The sequence below is a fragment of the Balaenoptera borealis genome (genome assembly GCF_965194805.1).
Source record: "Balaenoptera borealis genome assembly, chromosome: 7".
NCBI classification, from domain to species: Eukaryota; Metazoa; Chordata; class Mammalia; order Artiodactyla; family Balaenopteridae; genus Balaenoptera; species Balaenoptera borealis.
Window position 1 is genome coordinate 117,824,438 of NC_138864.1, and position 16,588 is coordinate 117,841,025.

General features: G+C 50.4%; 1 protein-coding gene across 1 annotated transcript; it reads right to left on the minus strand.

The window, feature by feature from the left end:
• Positions 1–124: 124 nt before the first annotated feature.
• Positions 125–10,124, minus strand: LOC309632282 (putative DBH-like monooxygenase protein 2). The gene is given in 14 exon segments (XM_082399602.1): positions 125–522; positions 821–935; positions 1,486–1,616; positions 2,744–2,803; positions 2,931–2,945; positions 2,949–3,027; positions 3,313–3,404; positions 3,724–3,890; positions 4,079–4,181; positions 4,369–4,536; positions 5,375–5,458; positions 5,701–5,862; positions 7,083–7,229; positions 8,131–10,124. Coding segments are annotated over 14 exon segments (1,875 nt in total). The 5' UTR covers positions 8,440–10,124; the 3' UTR covers positions 125–279.
• Positions 10,125–16,588: the final 6,464 nt, after the last annotated feature.

Here is a 16,588-nt window from a genome sequence, read left to right on the forward strand (position 1 = left end):
TTGGTGGCTTCTGTTCTGACCTAACGTCAAGCTCACAGAGGATGCTCAGTGAATATGTGCATGGCGACTAAATGCTGAGATCAAGAGATGGAGAGCTTCTCATGGGAAAGGCTTTATGGACTCTGTGCCACGCCCAAGCCTGCAGTTTCATGGCTGAAGTCATGAGAAGGGCACAGATGGGGGACTTTCGGGGCCAAAGCAGAGGGGAGTTTCTGTGTTTGGTGCTAAGGGGAAGCCTGAGCAGGGAGGGGCCTGAGTATGTGACATGAGGAGACGGTATCAGGCTCCAGCCCGCAGCGTGGCTAGGAGCCAAGACACGGCCCCCTGACCAAACAAGAGGGCAGTCATGGGGAGGCACCTTGGTGTGGCAGTGCTGGAGCCCGAGAGGGCCATGGGGGCAGCCCTGAAGCCTGCAGGGGTTCTGTCCTGGGGCTCCACTTTGCCTCTGGAGGACTCCAAGCAAGGACCCCGGAGAGCAGGGATGATTTCCGGAATCCAGCCTGTTGTGTTTTCCACTAGCTCCTGCAGGAGAAGGGAGAAAATGGGTGAAGGTGGAAGCATCCCCACCTCCTTTCCTCTCCTAAGACCTTACTCGGTAATCCCCAGTCCTTGCAGCCTCACAGGCTAACTGGGAGACTACCATCCACACCCAGAGCAGTGTCAGCCCTCTTTCTGCTCCCTCAGCTTCTCCTTCTCTGACCCAGCGTTCCTGCCATTGTCATTCATACCCCTCATTCTTCTCTTTTCCGGCCTCGTCCAGTACCCTCCCACACCCCTCCATCCCTAACCCCGGGAGCATGGTGTCTCCTGGGACACTTACGTCAATGGTCTTTATTATCACCGTCTGCTGGGCCTCCTTGCACGCCTTCTCAGCCTTTTTGATGTTCTCCGGGGTCCACTCCACCTTGTTCGTGGCCATCATGCCCTCCATGGAGCTGTCATGGGCAGGAAGAGCAGACACTAGTTGAGGGTTGACTGAAAGCTTTGACAAAATGTGTATAAAGTAGCCTCACTTTTGTTAGCATGAGCTCCATGTTGGCATAAACCATAAGGAATGTCTTACAACTCAATGGCACAACCGTGAGCTTGGCAGAAGGAGAAATATCATCAGAGCTCAGAGAAGAGAATTTTTAAAAGTGAAAAAGAGAAAGTTCTGACTCTTTAAAGAAGTGTTTCTTAATCTGGGGGCCATGAAGTCCAAGAAGGTTGATAGGGTGACTTCAGGGAAACTATAAATGTCCTGAAATTATATGTGAAATAGGATGTGTCTGCAAAGATGTGCATTTTTCTTGGAAAGGAGTTTCAGCGCTTTCATCAGAGTCTCAGGGAGGCCCCTTAGTCCCAAGTAATTAAGGGTCACTACTTGAAAGTAAACAGTCTTTGAATCAGGTAGTGCATGAGAAAAAGGCAGACAAATACTTTGTACACAAGTGATCTAACTTCTAGAGGTCACTCTTGAGGGTCTTATCTTCCAGGATGACTCACTCTGATGCCTCCTCCCCCAGCTCATGGGCCACGTAGATGATGTCAGGGTACCCCATGCAGCTGGAGATGTTGTTTCGGGGATAGTAGAAGAGAAAGATGAGGTACATCTCATTAACGGTGCTGGGCCCACCCTGGAGAAGAAGAGAGAGAGAGAGAGAGAGAGAGAGAGAGAGAGAGAGAGATGGAGAGACAGAGATACACAGGCATGCAGAGAGAGGAGAACAAGGTAGGCAGAAACTAGATTAGGTGATCATTCTACCAATGAGACTGTTTTCCTCTTCCCTTAACCTTGAGCCAGCTCACTAATTGTTATTTACTACTTCTCACCACACTTGCTTTCTCCTCCTGTGTTTCTAATTGGTGGACAATTATTGATATTATTTCCAAAGAAATATCCCATGTATCTTCCCCATCCTCTACATTTCCATTGCTATTGCCCTGGTTTGAGAAAAGATGGTTGAGATAAGATACCGAGTTTCCCGAAAAAGCCACTCCCTTTGAGCTTCCCTGGAATTCCCCATCTCTACATGCCAAAAGCAGGACCCACTCAAATATGTCACATGTTCAGTTCACTGTAATAGGACCTGATGATTTTTTCCCCCTGTGAATTCCCCTAGTGCATTTTCCCCATTCTTCTCTTACGGTGTATTTTACTTTCTAACTTGTGTTGTAATCATTTGTATGGCTGTATTTTCTTCCTTGGAAGCATGCAATCCATTTTGAATCCTACAGGCACTGAGCCATTCCTGACACACAAAATATGGGCTCCTTGTGACCATAATAATAATAATAGCTAACTCTGACAATCTACAAAAAGTCGGGCAATGATCTAGATGTTTTAGGCATGTTAATCAACTCTCCCCCAAATCTTATGAGACAGATAGTATTAATTCTTTTAAGAATTAGGAAACTGAGACACAAGGAATCTGAATAATTTGTCTAAGGTTATAAAGTTATTAATGATCATGTTGACATTCAGACCCAGGCAATCAGGCCCAGAGTCCATGCTCTTAGACACTATCACATGCTTTCCTTTCATAATCTTAGTGGGTCATTGACAGAGAAAACGGGAATCCTTGTACCCATCTTACAGTCATGGGGATGCGAGAGCATGAAGCCCCATGTGCCTGGGTAATACCATTGGAGAAAGAAAGGGGCTTCAGCTGGAATAATCTGAGTCACGAGATAGCCAAGGCCAGGGATGGGGCTCTATTCTGAGGCTACCGTCATTGACCACGATGGGGAGAGAGGTACTTACAAAAGTCAAGGAGTCGCGGTCCAGCGTCTGGTAGTGACACTCTACCAGCAATTCATCTCCCTGTGCAGAGTGAAACAAAGGCTCAAAGTAAGACACAGAGGGACTGGTACAGTCCTCTTGGCTAACAGTAGTGAGTGCTGACCCTGCCTTCCCCTGACGCCAGCCATGCCTCCCCCCAGGCTCCCACCGGCTTGATGGCCACTCAAGAAGGTAAATCTCGAGTCTCCTGCAGATTGAAGTCGTAGGAATCATCTTTACAGATTGTTTGGAGTTGTGTTCCATTTCTGGAAGGGGACAAGGGGAGGGGACAGGAATAAGGAGAGGATGAAGCAGGGAGGGGGTCTATCAACAAAGAAGCAGCGTGTGCGGTCATTCTGTGGGCACAGATTGCCCGTAAAATGAAAAAGCTCCTTCCTCCACTGTCATATTCCTGTCATCACTACTCTAGGGATAGTTCTAGCTTCTCCGACTCCCAACTGAGCATAACGTCATGCCGCAGAATAAATAATTATTGCTAACATTTATTTCCAAATACAGAAGGGAGAGCTTCCAATCCGTGTCTTCCTTACCTGTATTGCACAGCCTGCAGAGTGCGGCCAGCCAAGTGGGTGTGGAGCAGGTAGCCGCAGACCTGGATGTCAGGCACCGGGGCCCCGTTCATCTGTGGCAGGGAGGAGACCACCTGGCTTGTTAGGAACTCTCGTCTGGCCCCGCTCCTCGGTTTCCTCCTTTCATATCTGACACCTTCGTCTTATGACTGAGACACACCCCTTTAGTCCCTACTGGACCTCCTGGCCCCTCTTCCTGCCCCACAGCCCTGCCTCCTGGCTCCCCTGCCCCATTCAGGTGAGCGATTTTCCTGAGCACCGGGCAGTGGTCATTCTCCAAGTCTGGGGCCCAAGCTGTGCCTGGTGGGTCACACCAGATTTGCGATGGGGAATCGGGAAGATCAGGGGAGGAGGGGTGCCTCCCAGCTTCACCTCTTCAAACTTCTCCGTCTTACACAGCCCGTAGGACGTGAAGGACTCGGCGCCCGGGGGTATGAAGTGGATGGGGAAAGTGAAGAAGCCCAGCTGCAGGACACCCATGTCATATTTGCGCAGCTGCGCCGTGAGGTACACTCGAATCCCCGAGGAGTCGTACACACCTGGTGCAGGAAGGACCAATCACAGGATGCAGGAGACCGTGTCGCACGGTGGGGAGAAAGAGGCCCTGGGAAAGCGGGGCGGGGGGGGCGCTGCAAGCAAAAGGAGTAGGTGTGCATCCCCTTCCCGACACCTAGAGGACCCGGCCAGCCTCACCCGCTGCTCTCCCGTAAATGCTCTAGGTGCTCACCAGGAAGGCTGTGGAAATTGCTGTAGTGAATCTCCAGTCGGACCCACTGGGGGTCCAAAGGCATCCCAATAGAGATACCCACGTCACCTGGAAACTGGCAACTCTGTTGGATGGAGGGTGATTTGGCGGCAAGAATGGCTGGGAAGTAGGTGCAGGGACCCGGGCCCGCCCTTGTCTTTTGACCCTCGTCCCAGACCTCCCGTTTCGCCACCTTCCATCAATCCAGCAATCCCAGTTGCCCAACCACACGTGTCCCCTTAGCCGCCGATTTCTCTCACCACACGACTCACTGTGCCCCCGACAGCCCAGCCCACGATGACCTGCGAGCAGAGGGAGAAGGCGGGGTGGGCCCCGTAGCAGTCGCTGATGCCCTTGGGGAGAGCACTGGCCTTGCCGCAGGCGTACCCCACGATGTGGTGCACCATCGTCTCCTTGTGATGGACCAACTTGGGCTCAAACTGGGCGGGGGATGCAGGACAGAGTGTGGTCAAGATCTTCTGGGCCATGTCCTTATCCCCCCTATTCCTTTTCCCCAAATAAAACTATGCCCAGTCCCCACTTCTCTCTCTTTCTCTTTCTCTTCCGTTTCCTCTGTTTTTTTCCTTCCCCAACCTATCATTTCCCCTGCACTCAGTCTGACTCCTCTCTCAGCCCTCACCCTTTTAAAATCCCTTCCTGAAACCACAACACACTTGATCCAGCCGGGAACATCCCAAGACTTTCTACTTCCCCTTAAGAACCTCTTCAGTTCTCTATATTTGAGCATGTAATCATGCCTTGTTGGATTCACTCTCTAAAGAAAACAATGGCCACACATTTGCCACTCATCGTAAGGTCATACTTTTATTTATTTGATCAAAATTGAAATCACTCAAATGTGAAGTCAGGTGACCGATTTGAGTTTCCTCTAGCCAGACTTTCCCGACTTGACAGCCTTTGGCCGCATTTCCCCAGCCTGCACCTCCTCCTGGGCTAAGAGAACACAATTCTGGGCCCAGGGCAGGACTTATACTTTGTTCTTTGCAAACACTTATTAACCAATGACCGTCATCAAAATCGCTGCTGCACTGTGGGGCGGTGGGGTGTGAATAAAACAGTGCTGGGAGCTATAGTTCTGGGCTCAGGAAGTCATGAAACTGCCACCTCCACCAAACCTGGCCTGGCCCCCATGTTCTCCTGACCACCTCCCTCCTGCATCCTCCCAGAAGTTTTCTGAACACCATCTCTTCAGAGTGAACCATGCCCACTGCCTATCTCAACCACCTTGACAATGTCCTGCCATCTGTTTCATGGTACCTTGTAGATATGGTGCTTCTTGCTAACGATGGGGAGAGGGAGGAAGGTGCAGGCATACGTGGTGTCATCCTCTGGGATGAGGAACTGGAGCAGGACACACAGAGGCTGAGCAGGTGGTAGGGAGGCTCCCAGAGAAGCAGGGGAAGGGACAGGTCGGGGAAGGGCGGCCACTTGAGGGCCAGTTTGACCATCCTCGGGGGACCGAGGGGAGTCAGAGGAACCTCAGTTCCAGGAACGTACTGAATATTGGGTGCAAGAGGAAGGTCTGGATTGAGAGGAAGATGGGCAGTGGCTGGAGGCGGCTGGGTGGGGAGGAGGGGTCTTACATCAGTGATCTCCAAGTCATGGATGATGGTGTCCTCGGGGACATCGAGATCATCGGGGTGGACAATTTGGAGCAGGAGGATGGACTTCACAAAAGTACACTCCCAATCCAGCTTCAGAGTGGCATCTGGGCCGTAGGCGGCAAGCACCCTCACAGTGTCACTCTGGGGGTGTCAAGGGCATCGAGGTGCTGCAGCCCCTGAGCAGCACTTTGCACACATCCACACCCAACCACCGACACAAGCCACTTGCTCACATCGACACAGTGGAACTTATAGGGACGGAGTAAAGGGACAAAGTAGGTGATTAAATAGTTAATCCCACAAGGGGATTGTAAGTAAAGAAAAAAGTATGGCGGACCCCTGTGAGTTAATGATTACTCAAGAAAGCAGGTTTCTTAACCACAAAACCAAGCAGGCTTGCTTAGCAACAAAACCATGCCACAGAAGCATGAGACATGCCCCAAAACAATAAAACAATGGTGACATGAGACCCACATCCTGCCCAGTGAGCTCAGTAAGTTAATGACCCCTAGGACATGCTCTCTGCACACATAAAAAACAATAATTTATTGAAAGGTGACATTTCAAAGTGAAAGACCCTCACTGTACTGAGACCTGAAATAATTTTTCCATAGTGCCATGACAGTCCTGGCTTGATCATGTTGGGACAAGAAAACTCCCCTGCCCAACCTGGAGGAGGAGCTGATGATGGAAGCTTGTGTCTACTCAAGAATGAGGAAGAAGTTGGTCTTCTCCCCCTCCCCACTTCTCCTTTGATTGTAAAACTGTAGACCACTAAGTTCTCTGGGGCGGCACCCTCTCGCCCACCTGATGGAAGCCTCACAAGCTTCCTATTCTAATAAGTCACTTCTTATCTATCACTTTGCCTCTGCCTGAATTCTTTCTGCACTGAGACGTAAAGAACCAGAGCTCCTTGGAGCCCCCCCAAAACGCCACCTAGGGGTTTCAGAAAGGAGAACGCTTCAGACTGGGGGTCAGAACTAGTCAGGTTCCAGTTCTGCCTAGAGGCTGACTTGCTGGAGATGTTGAGTAAGTCACACCCCCTCTCATGTCCCCTCTCTGAGCCTGTGTCCACATCTGGTTCATGACACTGAAGTTCAAGGAGATCGGACAAGGTTCTTCAGGAGGTGACACTAGGGAGGGTGGCATGGGGCTGAGTCAGTGGGAGGCCACCTGTAGAGGGCTGGTGGAATCAGAGGCGGCAGGATTGGGGCCGTGCCTGGGAAGGCTGAGAGAGACGAGGTCCCTGGAACCGAGACTGGCTGCCTGACAGGCACGGCCATTCCAGATTGGGGGTGACTTCACCTCCTAGAAGGAGAGGCTGCTTGTGAGCAAATGCTCCTCTCTCCTCCCTCTTTTACCGTGATGTCTTGGTCATGAGGGTCACAGGAGCGGAAGGGCCTGGAGAAGCGCATGGTGGTATAGACGGCATCTTCTGTCAGTGCCAGCAGCTCCGCGTCCTGGCTCCCGTCCTCCTCCAGAGCGTCTTCGTCCACCAGGTGCTCATCCTGGGGTCCAGGGAAGGTCAAGCGGTAAGAACCAGCAGCCCTAAGTGGTCACGGATTCCGAGTAGTCTGGGTCCATTTAGCCCCCCTAACGTACCAAATTAGCAGAACCCAGGTCTGTATTATTTATTATAATTTGCTCCTAGGACAGAGCATGGCATTGAGGGGGGATTCGTGGGGAAGAGGGATGGACGGTGTCTGATGGAGTTTAACCACTTGACCTTGCTTTATTTCTCCCATTTCAAATCTCATCTCCATAAATCCTAATATTCCTATATCCCTAAGTCTTAAAAGCTCACTTATTCTCTGACCTGTCTATGCTATTCCTCTTCTCATGGGGCTCTTAACATGGACACTTCGCCATATAAATGAAGTTCAGATTGAGTGAGACTGGGAGACGGGTGAGCTGCGTCTTCATCTGTAAAATGGGGTAAGAAACCTCATGGTGATGCTGTGAGGTTTAATGTGCAAAGAATTTGGACCAATGCCTGCTTAACCAAAAATGAGTAACAATTTTAAGCTATTATTGTTGCAGGTGCTGATGTTGTTATTAGATTATTTTATGCTGTGGTGTATTTGAGCCTAAAGGTAACTGAAGATGAGGACTGTGCACCAAACAGCTTTGACTCTCCCCCCAGTGACCTGCACCGAGATCGTGGTCCAGGACTCGCTCTCTTTCAGTCCAATGACTCCATTCCCTCGGCAACTTAGAGACATGCAGTCTGGAAGGCCTAGCTTCAAACTCTCCAATGGACCATTTCTGTAGGGAGAGGTCAGCCATCAGTTGGTGCTCTGGGCCTGTGCCTGGATGTGTTTGGAAAATGCGGATCCTTCCAGGACTCAGAGCCACCTTCCACCCAGCAAGCGACCCTCACGCTTGGGAGGGAGTCACCCTCACACTCACCGAGAAATAGACATTGCCGTCCGGCGAGACTCCTCCAACAACCAGATCGCTTCCCACTCTGGTGTAGCGATTTGTGATACCCAAGCCCACCCAGCCAGCTGTCCGGACCTGGAGCTCAAAAGTGATGATCTCAGCCTCAAGGTCAAAGTCCCAGTGCAGGAAAATGACATTAGAAGGATCTAGGAACGTGGAATAACGCAGACGCGATGTGGGGCCCAGGTGGTTGCCTTGAGAGGAGGTCGGCAGGGCCGTAAGTAGAAGAAGCCGAAAGAGAAGGGCACAGGCCATGGCTCGTGGGGTCTGAAGCATCTCTCCTTAGATGGACACTCAAGAAGTACAGACTGACATGCATCTCTGCCTGTGCCAGGCACCGTGCCACGGGGGAAGGACAGACTGGGGCTCTTCTGATCTGATTATCTCTGGGTTCAGAGTGGTGCCACTTACATAACTTGGAGGCGTAAGGTGCCCAGAGAAGGTTGCCCTTGCCCTGGAGTAGGGACCTGGCATGAAATTCTGGGGAATGAATCACTCAGTCTCCTCCATGCTGACCCAATACCAGTGTCCTACCCATAGGGACCCTGCAGAATCAAGGAGGTTTTGTTTCTCTCTGCCTCTCCCTCTGTTTCTCTCTCTTCCTCGTTCCATTCTCTCCCTTTCTGCCCCCACCATCCCTGTATCCTTGGATGTTCTTACTGAGCGCTCTGGCCTCTGGCACATGTCCCTCACCCCAACTTCTTATGGGCATTTTCTATTTTGTCTCTATATAGAAGTGATGCCCAGACAGGGAGTGGGGGTGGGGCTCCAAGCGGCCCTGCCTTCCAGCCTCCCTACGGTGCAGGAGGAGAGGAGGTGTTGGGAGGGGGGAGGAGAAGGCTGTGATCTCCGTCTCCTGGAGGAGTCTTTGCTACTAATCCCTGGAAGGACATGTCGAGGTGAAGGAGCCATAATCAGCTTTCCAGATGGGCACATCTGGGGCAGCTTCGAGTTTCTGCACATCGCTGGGGAGGGGCAAAGAGGAGGAGGAGGAGGTGGGGAAGGAGAGGGAGAAAATGGGGAATAAATGTGAATTTGCCTTTGGGATGCTCTGCACTTTGCCCTTCCTCCCACAAATTGCCATTTGGAGAAGTCACATTCGGGGACCCTCCACTGGAGTCTTGGCCCACTTCCCTGCTGGCAAGCTCTTTGGTACGAGGCAAACAGTAGAAACGCAGAGGAATATTAAAATGTCAGAACACCAGAGTGAAAAGGAACTTTAGATCCACTTGATTTTCCAAAAATTCCAGTCCACTTAATTTTTTGATGAGGAAGTGGGAACATCAGGGAGTAACATGCGTAGTGCCTGAACCCCCATCCCGTTGGTGGCAGAGCTAACTGCGAGACCATAGGGGCCCTGCCCCCAGGATGGTGCTCTTTCCATTATTTCCTTAGGTCACAGACACCCATAAGACACTCAGCCTCCTGGAGGCATCTCTACCATGGCTTGTCCCGGTGGAGGGAGCTGGTGTCATTTGCTGGCTGCTCCTTAGGGAGGGGACCAAAGTCTCTAATCCTAGAGTTCTTTCTTCCAGTGTGAGTGACAGAGCTGATAATCATTTGACCCTCAGTGTTCTTCCTCCATCAGACAACGGAGAGGATCTGAAAAATTAACAAGGATACATGCCTCGAGGGCCTCCTCCGTCACAGAATCCGGACCACACATCTCCACACAGGAATCCAGCTTAAGTGAGGGTGGGAAGAAGCTGGCACCTCTGTTTACGCCTCCATTCAGGCCGCGCCTATTCTTCTCATTACCTGTGGAGCCCATCAAAGCTGGTAAGGATCCAGCTGAGGTTGTTTGCAGCTGCTGTGAGCACCTGAGTAGTAACTGGGGCGCGGTGGGGAGAAAACACCGTTCCCAAGAGGGCAAGCATACCGCCCACCTCTGAGCAGGCAGAGCAGGTAGGGAGCTAAGCAGCCACCTGGAAGGAAGAGGCTTACTTTGGCCCAGGATGGGAGCCTGGCCAAGGCCAGAGGAGGACCCTGAGGAGGCACCGACCTTGAGGAACCGGAGCCGGGGAGGAGATAACAGGGGTGTCAGAGACACTCTGATCCCAGTCGCACTTGGGGATTAAGACAAATGCAGAAGGGGGCCGGGAGATAGGACTGCCAGCCCTGTAAACCAAGATGGGCCCAGGATCCGTTTTCCTGCAATCCGCTCACCGGCCAGAGTGCTGGCCTAGGGGAGGACCAGTGACCACCACAGCTCAGGGAATCTCTTCTCCTGGGTCCTGTCTGTGTGGCTTTCCATGGGGCTTTTGTCGACTTTTTCTCCTTTTCTTCCCCAGTTATGGCTTTCTCCTCTCTCCCAGCCCCCTTTCCTTTCATCATCCAAATCCCAGAGTTGACTCTCTCGGCAGCAAACCTCAGGATTAAGTGCACGAGGCTTGTGAGGAGACACCATCTCGGCGTGTCCTTTGGTCTGGTGTTCAAGAGGTGTGATTTGGGCAATGCTTCACAGAGCTCATCTCTCTCCCTCTCTGGAGTGACGGATGCGGCTGGGAATAGGTAAGGGGGCGAAAGACAAGAGTGACTCAACACATGAGATCAGAGCAGAGGTTACCTGAGGGGAAGGGGACACGGGGGTGGGTGAAACGGGTGAAGGGGGTCAACTGCCCGGTGATGGATGGTAACCATACTTGTGGTGGAGATCGCTTTGCATTGTGTACAGGTGTTGAATTATAATGCTGTACACCTGAAACTTACGTACAAAAAAATCAGATTCCCGCCTCCCCCCAAAAAAGGGAATCAGCACATGTTACTTAGAAGGTAGTGCAATTGACATTTTGTGCACATTTAGATTATGCAAATTTGAAAGTGTGATATAGAAAATATTAATGAAGTTACACACGGAATTGTACATAATGAAAATCTGTATTTTTAAAAAATCAGGAACCGCACGGTTTCAAAGCTAGCGAGCCAAGTGAATTGTAAACTGTATTATGCCATCACCAAATGCCATCAGTGACTGTTATGTTTTGCCAGACTCATGTGAACTGTATTGTTGCATGTATTAAAACTCCAGCAGATTAAAAAAAATAGTGACTCTGGGAGGCACAGACCCCCAGGATGCCAGGCCGCTGCTGGGCCCCAACATACAGACTCTCTCAGAAGATGGGTCTGTGGCCTCTCCCTGCTCTAATTCCCTTCTCCATTTATTGAGTGTCCTGACACCAACTTGAATGTTGTGCAGCCCCAGGTCCTGAAAGAGTAAAGTTTGGTTGCTAGACCCCTCTGTGTCTCCATAGTTCTGTGTATAAAATGCTGAGGTTGTAGCCACGGTAGGTGTGGGTCTTTTAAATCTCATTTCCCACATCATTGGTTACCAAAACACGAGGCCTCTCATCAATGTTAAAAAGTTATGAGAACTTGTGATTTGAATCTCAGTTGATTACTAAGTGATAGGAGATTAAAGACCAATAAAAGCCACTATAATTATGTTTTTATCGGAAGTTTACAATTGCAATAATAGAGGTCAACTCATTAAGCAATTAGTCTCTGCCAAGTTTTATCCTCAGAAGTGTTCATGTATGAATCCACTTACTCCTATGAAATGGCTTTCATTATTATCTTCATCTTACAGAGGAAGAAACTGAAGTCCAAGTTCACACTGCCAGGAAGTGACAGCACTGTGAGTTGCTGGGAAAATACAATTAAAAACAAGATCCCCTCCCAACTCAGAGAATCTCTCCACAAAGGTAGAAGAGAAAGAAAACAGTTTTATTATTGAATAATCATTAAGTCAGAATGTGATACACATCACAAGCATTTTGTTAAGAGATTGCAGAGACAAAAAGAAATTTCGGCCTATCATACAGGCCAGCAGATCAAAACCACTACACACGTGTTCTCAAGATAAGCAATAACTAGTCCTCAAATGAGAGGACTCGACAGGACCTTTTGTTAATCCACAGTTCATGCTGAAGTCACTTGGTAATTGGGCTGTCTATCTGTGTTTGCGAATTGGCTTTACCAAAGGAGAAATAAACATGTTATATCTTTATGATGAAATCATTTTGCAACTCGGTGCCAGCCATCTGCTTTAGACTAAGTTAAGCTCATCTTCCTTGATGTTTATATTCTGAAGAGATGGTTGCAGGTCCTTGAGAAAGATATTCCTGGGTCTTAATGCTGGCAAGAGGTGATTTAGCTTTTAAGAAGAGTGTATGCATTTCAAAGAGACAGAGAAAGAACTTACAAGTTTTCTAAAGTAAATTCTCTAAGAAAATGGAGGGGAGGGAAGTCTCTCCCCTTATTTTCAACAGGAGAACTGAGCCTCTTCCGTTTGGTTTGTATTTGCTTTTACAGAGGAAAACACAGGTCACTGGAGATGAGTGTCCATTGCCGACCGCCCAACACTGACCCGCAGCAGCCTCTATGCCTATGAGAAGATTTCTGTTCAATCTGCAAGTGTGGCTTCGTTGCAATGAGGTATTTTATTTCCTTGCAAAAATTTGAGGTACGGATTCAGCTTGGAATCTCTGCAAGGCAGCTGAGACGGTGCAGGGCCAGGTACCTTCACTAAGGCCCCCGGTGAGCCTGGGGGCTGTGTACGAGTGTGAGTGCGTGTTGGCGTGCCGAAACAGGAAACTCCAGTTTGAGGTTTGAGCCTCAGTGAGAAGATGAGATAAGATACTGAGTTTCCTGGAAAAGCCACTCCCTTTTGAGTGTCGGGCCCAGAGAGTCTCAGACACTAATCGCCACCTTACAGGCCAGGATCGGCTCTCCTGCCTAGGCTGTCCCTGTCCCACGGCCCCCCGTCCCACTGCCCTGCTGGAGAGGCCCGGGAATGGCCCCGTTTCCCATCCTGTGGGGCTGGGTTCTCATGGCTGCAGTGAGCACAGCTCAGAGGCCAGGTAGAGACAGCCACTCGGTGCATTGAGGGGGGAAAAAGGGACTGGGGCACTGGGGCCCCTGTAGGTACAGAAGGTTTTGCTCCCTGATCCCAGCTCTACGAATCTCCTCGCCCTGTGAGAATACCCGTCCTGTTCCCAGCAGCCTCCTCTCGGCCTTACTCATAGGACCCCCTCTTCAGGATTTGGCTGTAACTAGTTATTTCTGGCAGTGACCACTACCCCCAGGACCTTTAGCCTGGCCTGCTTGTGTGTTTCAGACGCCGACGCAAGCTTGGTGGAGCAAAGCCCCAGGTGGGTCCTGGTACCTCGCGGACAGGCTGAAACCCTGCGCTGCATCCTGAAGGATTCCCAGTACCCCTGGATGAGCTGGTACCAACAGGATCTCCAGGGGCAGCTACAGGTGCTGGCCAGTCTGCGGAGTTCTGGGGATGAGGAGGTCATATCCCTTCCTGGAGCAGATTACCGGGCCACGCGGGTCGGTGACAGAGAGCTGAGCCTACACGTGGCCAACGTGACCCAGGGCAGAACCCTATTCTGCGCCTGCAGTAAAGACACGGTGAGACATCTTTCTTGGGCAAATGAATAAAAACCACCCCTGGTTCCCAACCACAGACCCAACGTCCTCCTCCTCCTCTGCCCTGACGGCCCTCCCCAGCCTGCTTCCTCCCCACCCAGAGACTCCCTTCTGGCCTCTTTACTACAAGCAGACCTCCCCTGCCACTTTCCCATTGCGCTTCAGAGACACTCGGCCAAATGGACACAGCAATCGACCCATGGGCTCTGCAGGGCTGGGGGCAGCCTTGGTTCTGCCACTTGGGACTTTGGGGAAGACCTCGTCTCACTGAAACTTAGTTTCTGTGTCTGCAAAGTACAGACAGTAACTCTACCCAACTCAGAAGGTTGCTGCTAGGATTATACAACACAATTCAGGTGAAGCCTTTAGGAAAATACAGAGGCACGTAGGAAGCACTTAATCACTGTCAGCTATTTTCTCCACAGTATGTGTGTATAAAAAGCATATTGCATTTCAATACCAGTATCAGTACCCAGAGGGGTGCTGAAAAGAAACCCAGAGAAATTCTGGGAGCTCAGAAAAGGGGTGGAGTGAATATCTCAAAGTATGACCCCCCACTCACACCCCTGGAATAAATAAGCACATGTTTTTTCCAATTAGATCCACATTCTCGGCACTCAGCACTGCCTAAATTTCTCACGCCTCAATCTCAAGTCGATCTTTCTAAAATTAAGATCCACAGAGAGGGCCTGACCTAGAAAGGACCAGCGTCTGGGTTCCGTAGCGGAGGACTTACCAAATATTGACCTAAAAGCCATGGCTCAGAACTGGGTCTGCAGCCTGAGGAAGGGCACACGTGGAGTGAGGGCCGAACGAGGAGGCTCAGCCCCCAGACAAATGGCCGGGAACGGGCGGGAGAGGTGTTATGAGAGAGACCCCCATCCTGAGACCCCTGCAGAGATGGCAGACCGGCCTGCAGCTAATCCACTCTGCTTCCGGCTCGGAGCTTCTCCATCCCAGGCGGTGTGGACCACGTGAGCAGGTAACTGGGGTGCAGGGTGGGAGGGAGTGAATAAGGAGGCACTTCGAAGGCAGCCCCGTCGCTGATGGCAGGGTGGGTGGGGGGTGGTTTGCAGTGCAGAGCTGCAGGCACTTGCTCTTTCCTCAGTGCTTGTGGGCAGTGAGAAGTTTTCTCCATCAGGGAGCGCCATCTGCCCACGGATCTCCGCGACCTGCACCAAGGGCATGGCAGCAGCCGTAGGTGTTGGTCTTCTCTCAGCCCCTTTCAGGTGTGGTGGCGGACACCTGCCCGGCTCTAGAGGACAAGGACGGGGCTGAGGAGGAGGTTGAGAGCCTGGCCCAGAGCCCTGGGGGCCTTTGGATACCTGTATTCTCTCATTCCTCGAGGAAGGGTACCTCTGTTTGAGAATATCACTGTGAGGTCCGCAGTCAGAGGCCATCAGGAGGCGGTTTAATACAGAGGAGATGGTAGGGCAGGGAGGCCCTGGGCCACCGGCTCTTAAAGGGAAGCTGGGGCCCTCTACTGGCAGTTCTTAAAACAACTACAGCCAAGCATCTGGCTGGAGTGATGGAAAGGACCATGGCTCTGATGGGTTCCCTTCAACCTCAATCCCTGAGAGCTCTCTGACGACTTCCTGGATGCAATTCTGCTCTCTCAGACCATGAACTATGCCTTAATACTATTGCCTGTATCCTTGATTCCATGGTGATGAAACTAGCCCTCGCAGAATGGCAGATGGTAGGGGTTCAAACAATGCTTTTTGACGGAATGGATAATGTTATTCCTTGGTTACTCAGATAGGAAATATTGATCAATGTCCTGTGAGTCTCCCGTCTTCAGGTTGATAAGAGTGATTTGTCCGTGTATTTGCAAAGTATATTTAACTTCATTTTGTCCTTCAATACTTTCAAATGCTCTATTAGGCAAGTACATACCACCATTTTTTTAAAAATAGGGAAATGGATGCTCAAGAGTTTGGGTGACTTGCCTGATGTCACATAGCTAGTAGTAGTAGAACCAGGTCTCAAAAAACAGGAATTCTGATTCTACGTCTAGGACTCTCAACACCTCTCTCTGCATAATGAATACATTACTACTGGGATGGGGGAGGTGTTACCTGGCAGGCAGCTTTGCCCCCTCCAGAAAGCGGATGCACATAACATTGCTAGTGATGTGGGAATTTCCCTGGTGGTCCAGTGGTTAGGACTCAGTGCTCTCACTGCTGGGGCCCAGGGTTCAAACCCTGGTTGGGGGAAATAAAAATCATTGCTGGTGATGCCATCAGGAGAGGCCGTTTGGTGAATATGGTCAGAGAACGCAGGGAAGTCTACACACCACATGGAGCAGGTCAGGTGAGTGGCCCAAGAAGAAGAGTGAGGAAAGGGCCAAGCTAGTCACCCTGGATTCAGGATCAGACTGGAATAGACAGAATTGTACTGATTAAATCTAATCACTTGGAGGGAAAAGCAATGTATGTTCTGATGTGTAAACCAGCTTCTGCCCCATAGTTATCTTCACGGTTTGGATTAGTCTGAAGATCGTGGAATTGAAGGACTGGCCCGTGAATCCAGTCACCAACGACAGCCGTCTACTTGTTCTCCTTTGTCTCAGTCACTCTCTCAATCAATCCATCAATGTATAAAAATGCCTGCTCAGTTGTCAGTATTTTACTAGGTAGGGTGTGGCTTTCAAGAAATATGAGGCATGTTTCCTCTTTACTTCCTCCAAATTTTACCCCTCTTCCTTCCTTCCTTATTCTTTCATTTAGAAGGTCCTCAGAGAGCAGAAAGCATGAGCTCAAATTTTCGCTTGTAGTTCCGAGCGGCAAAGAAAGGAGTTATATATCTTTGTGTAACATCTTGGTTATAATTCAGACTCCTGAGCCCCAAGCAGAAACACAGCTAGTATTTAAGACCCATATGCCATCGTTTCAGGGCCCCTGAGTAGGGGAGCAAGAGGGGGTCTAATGTGAAGGTAGGGGATTAAATATAGGTGGGCTTGGGGAGAGGGGAGTTGATAATGAGTTAATAA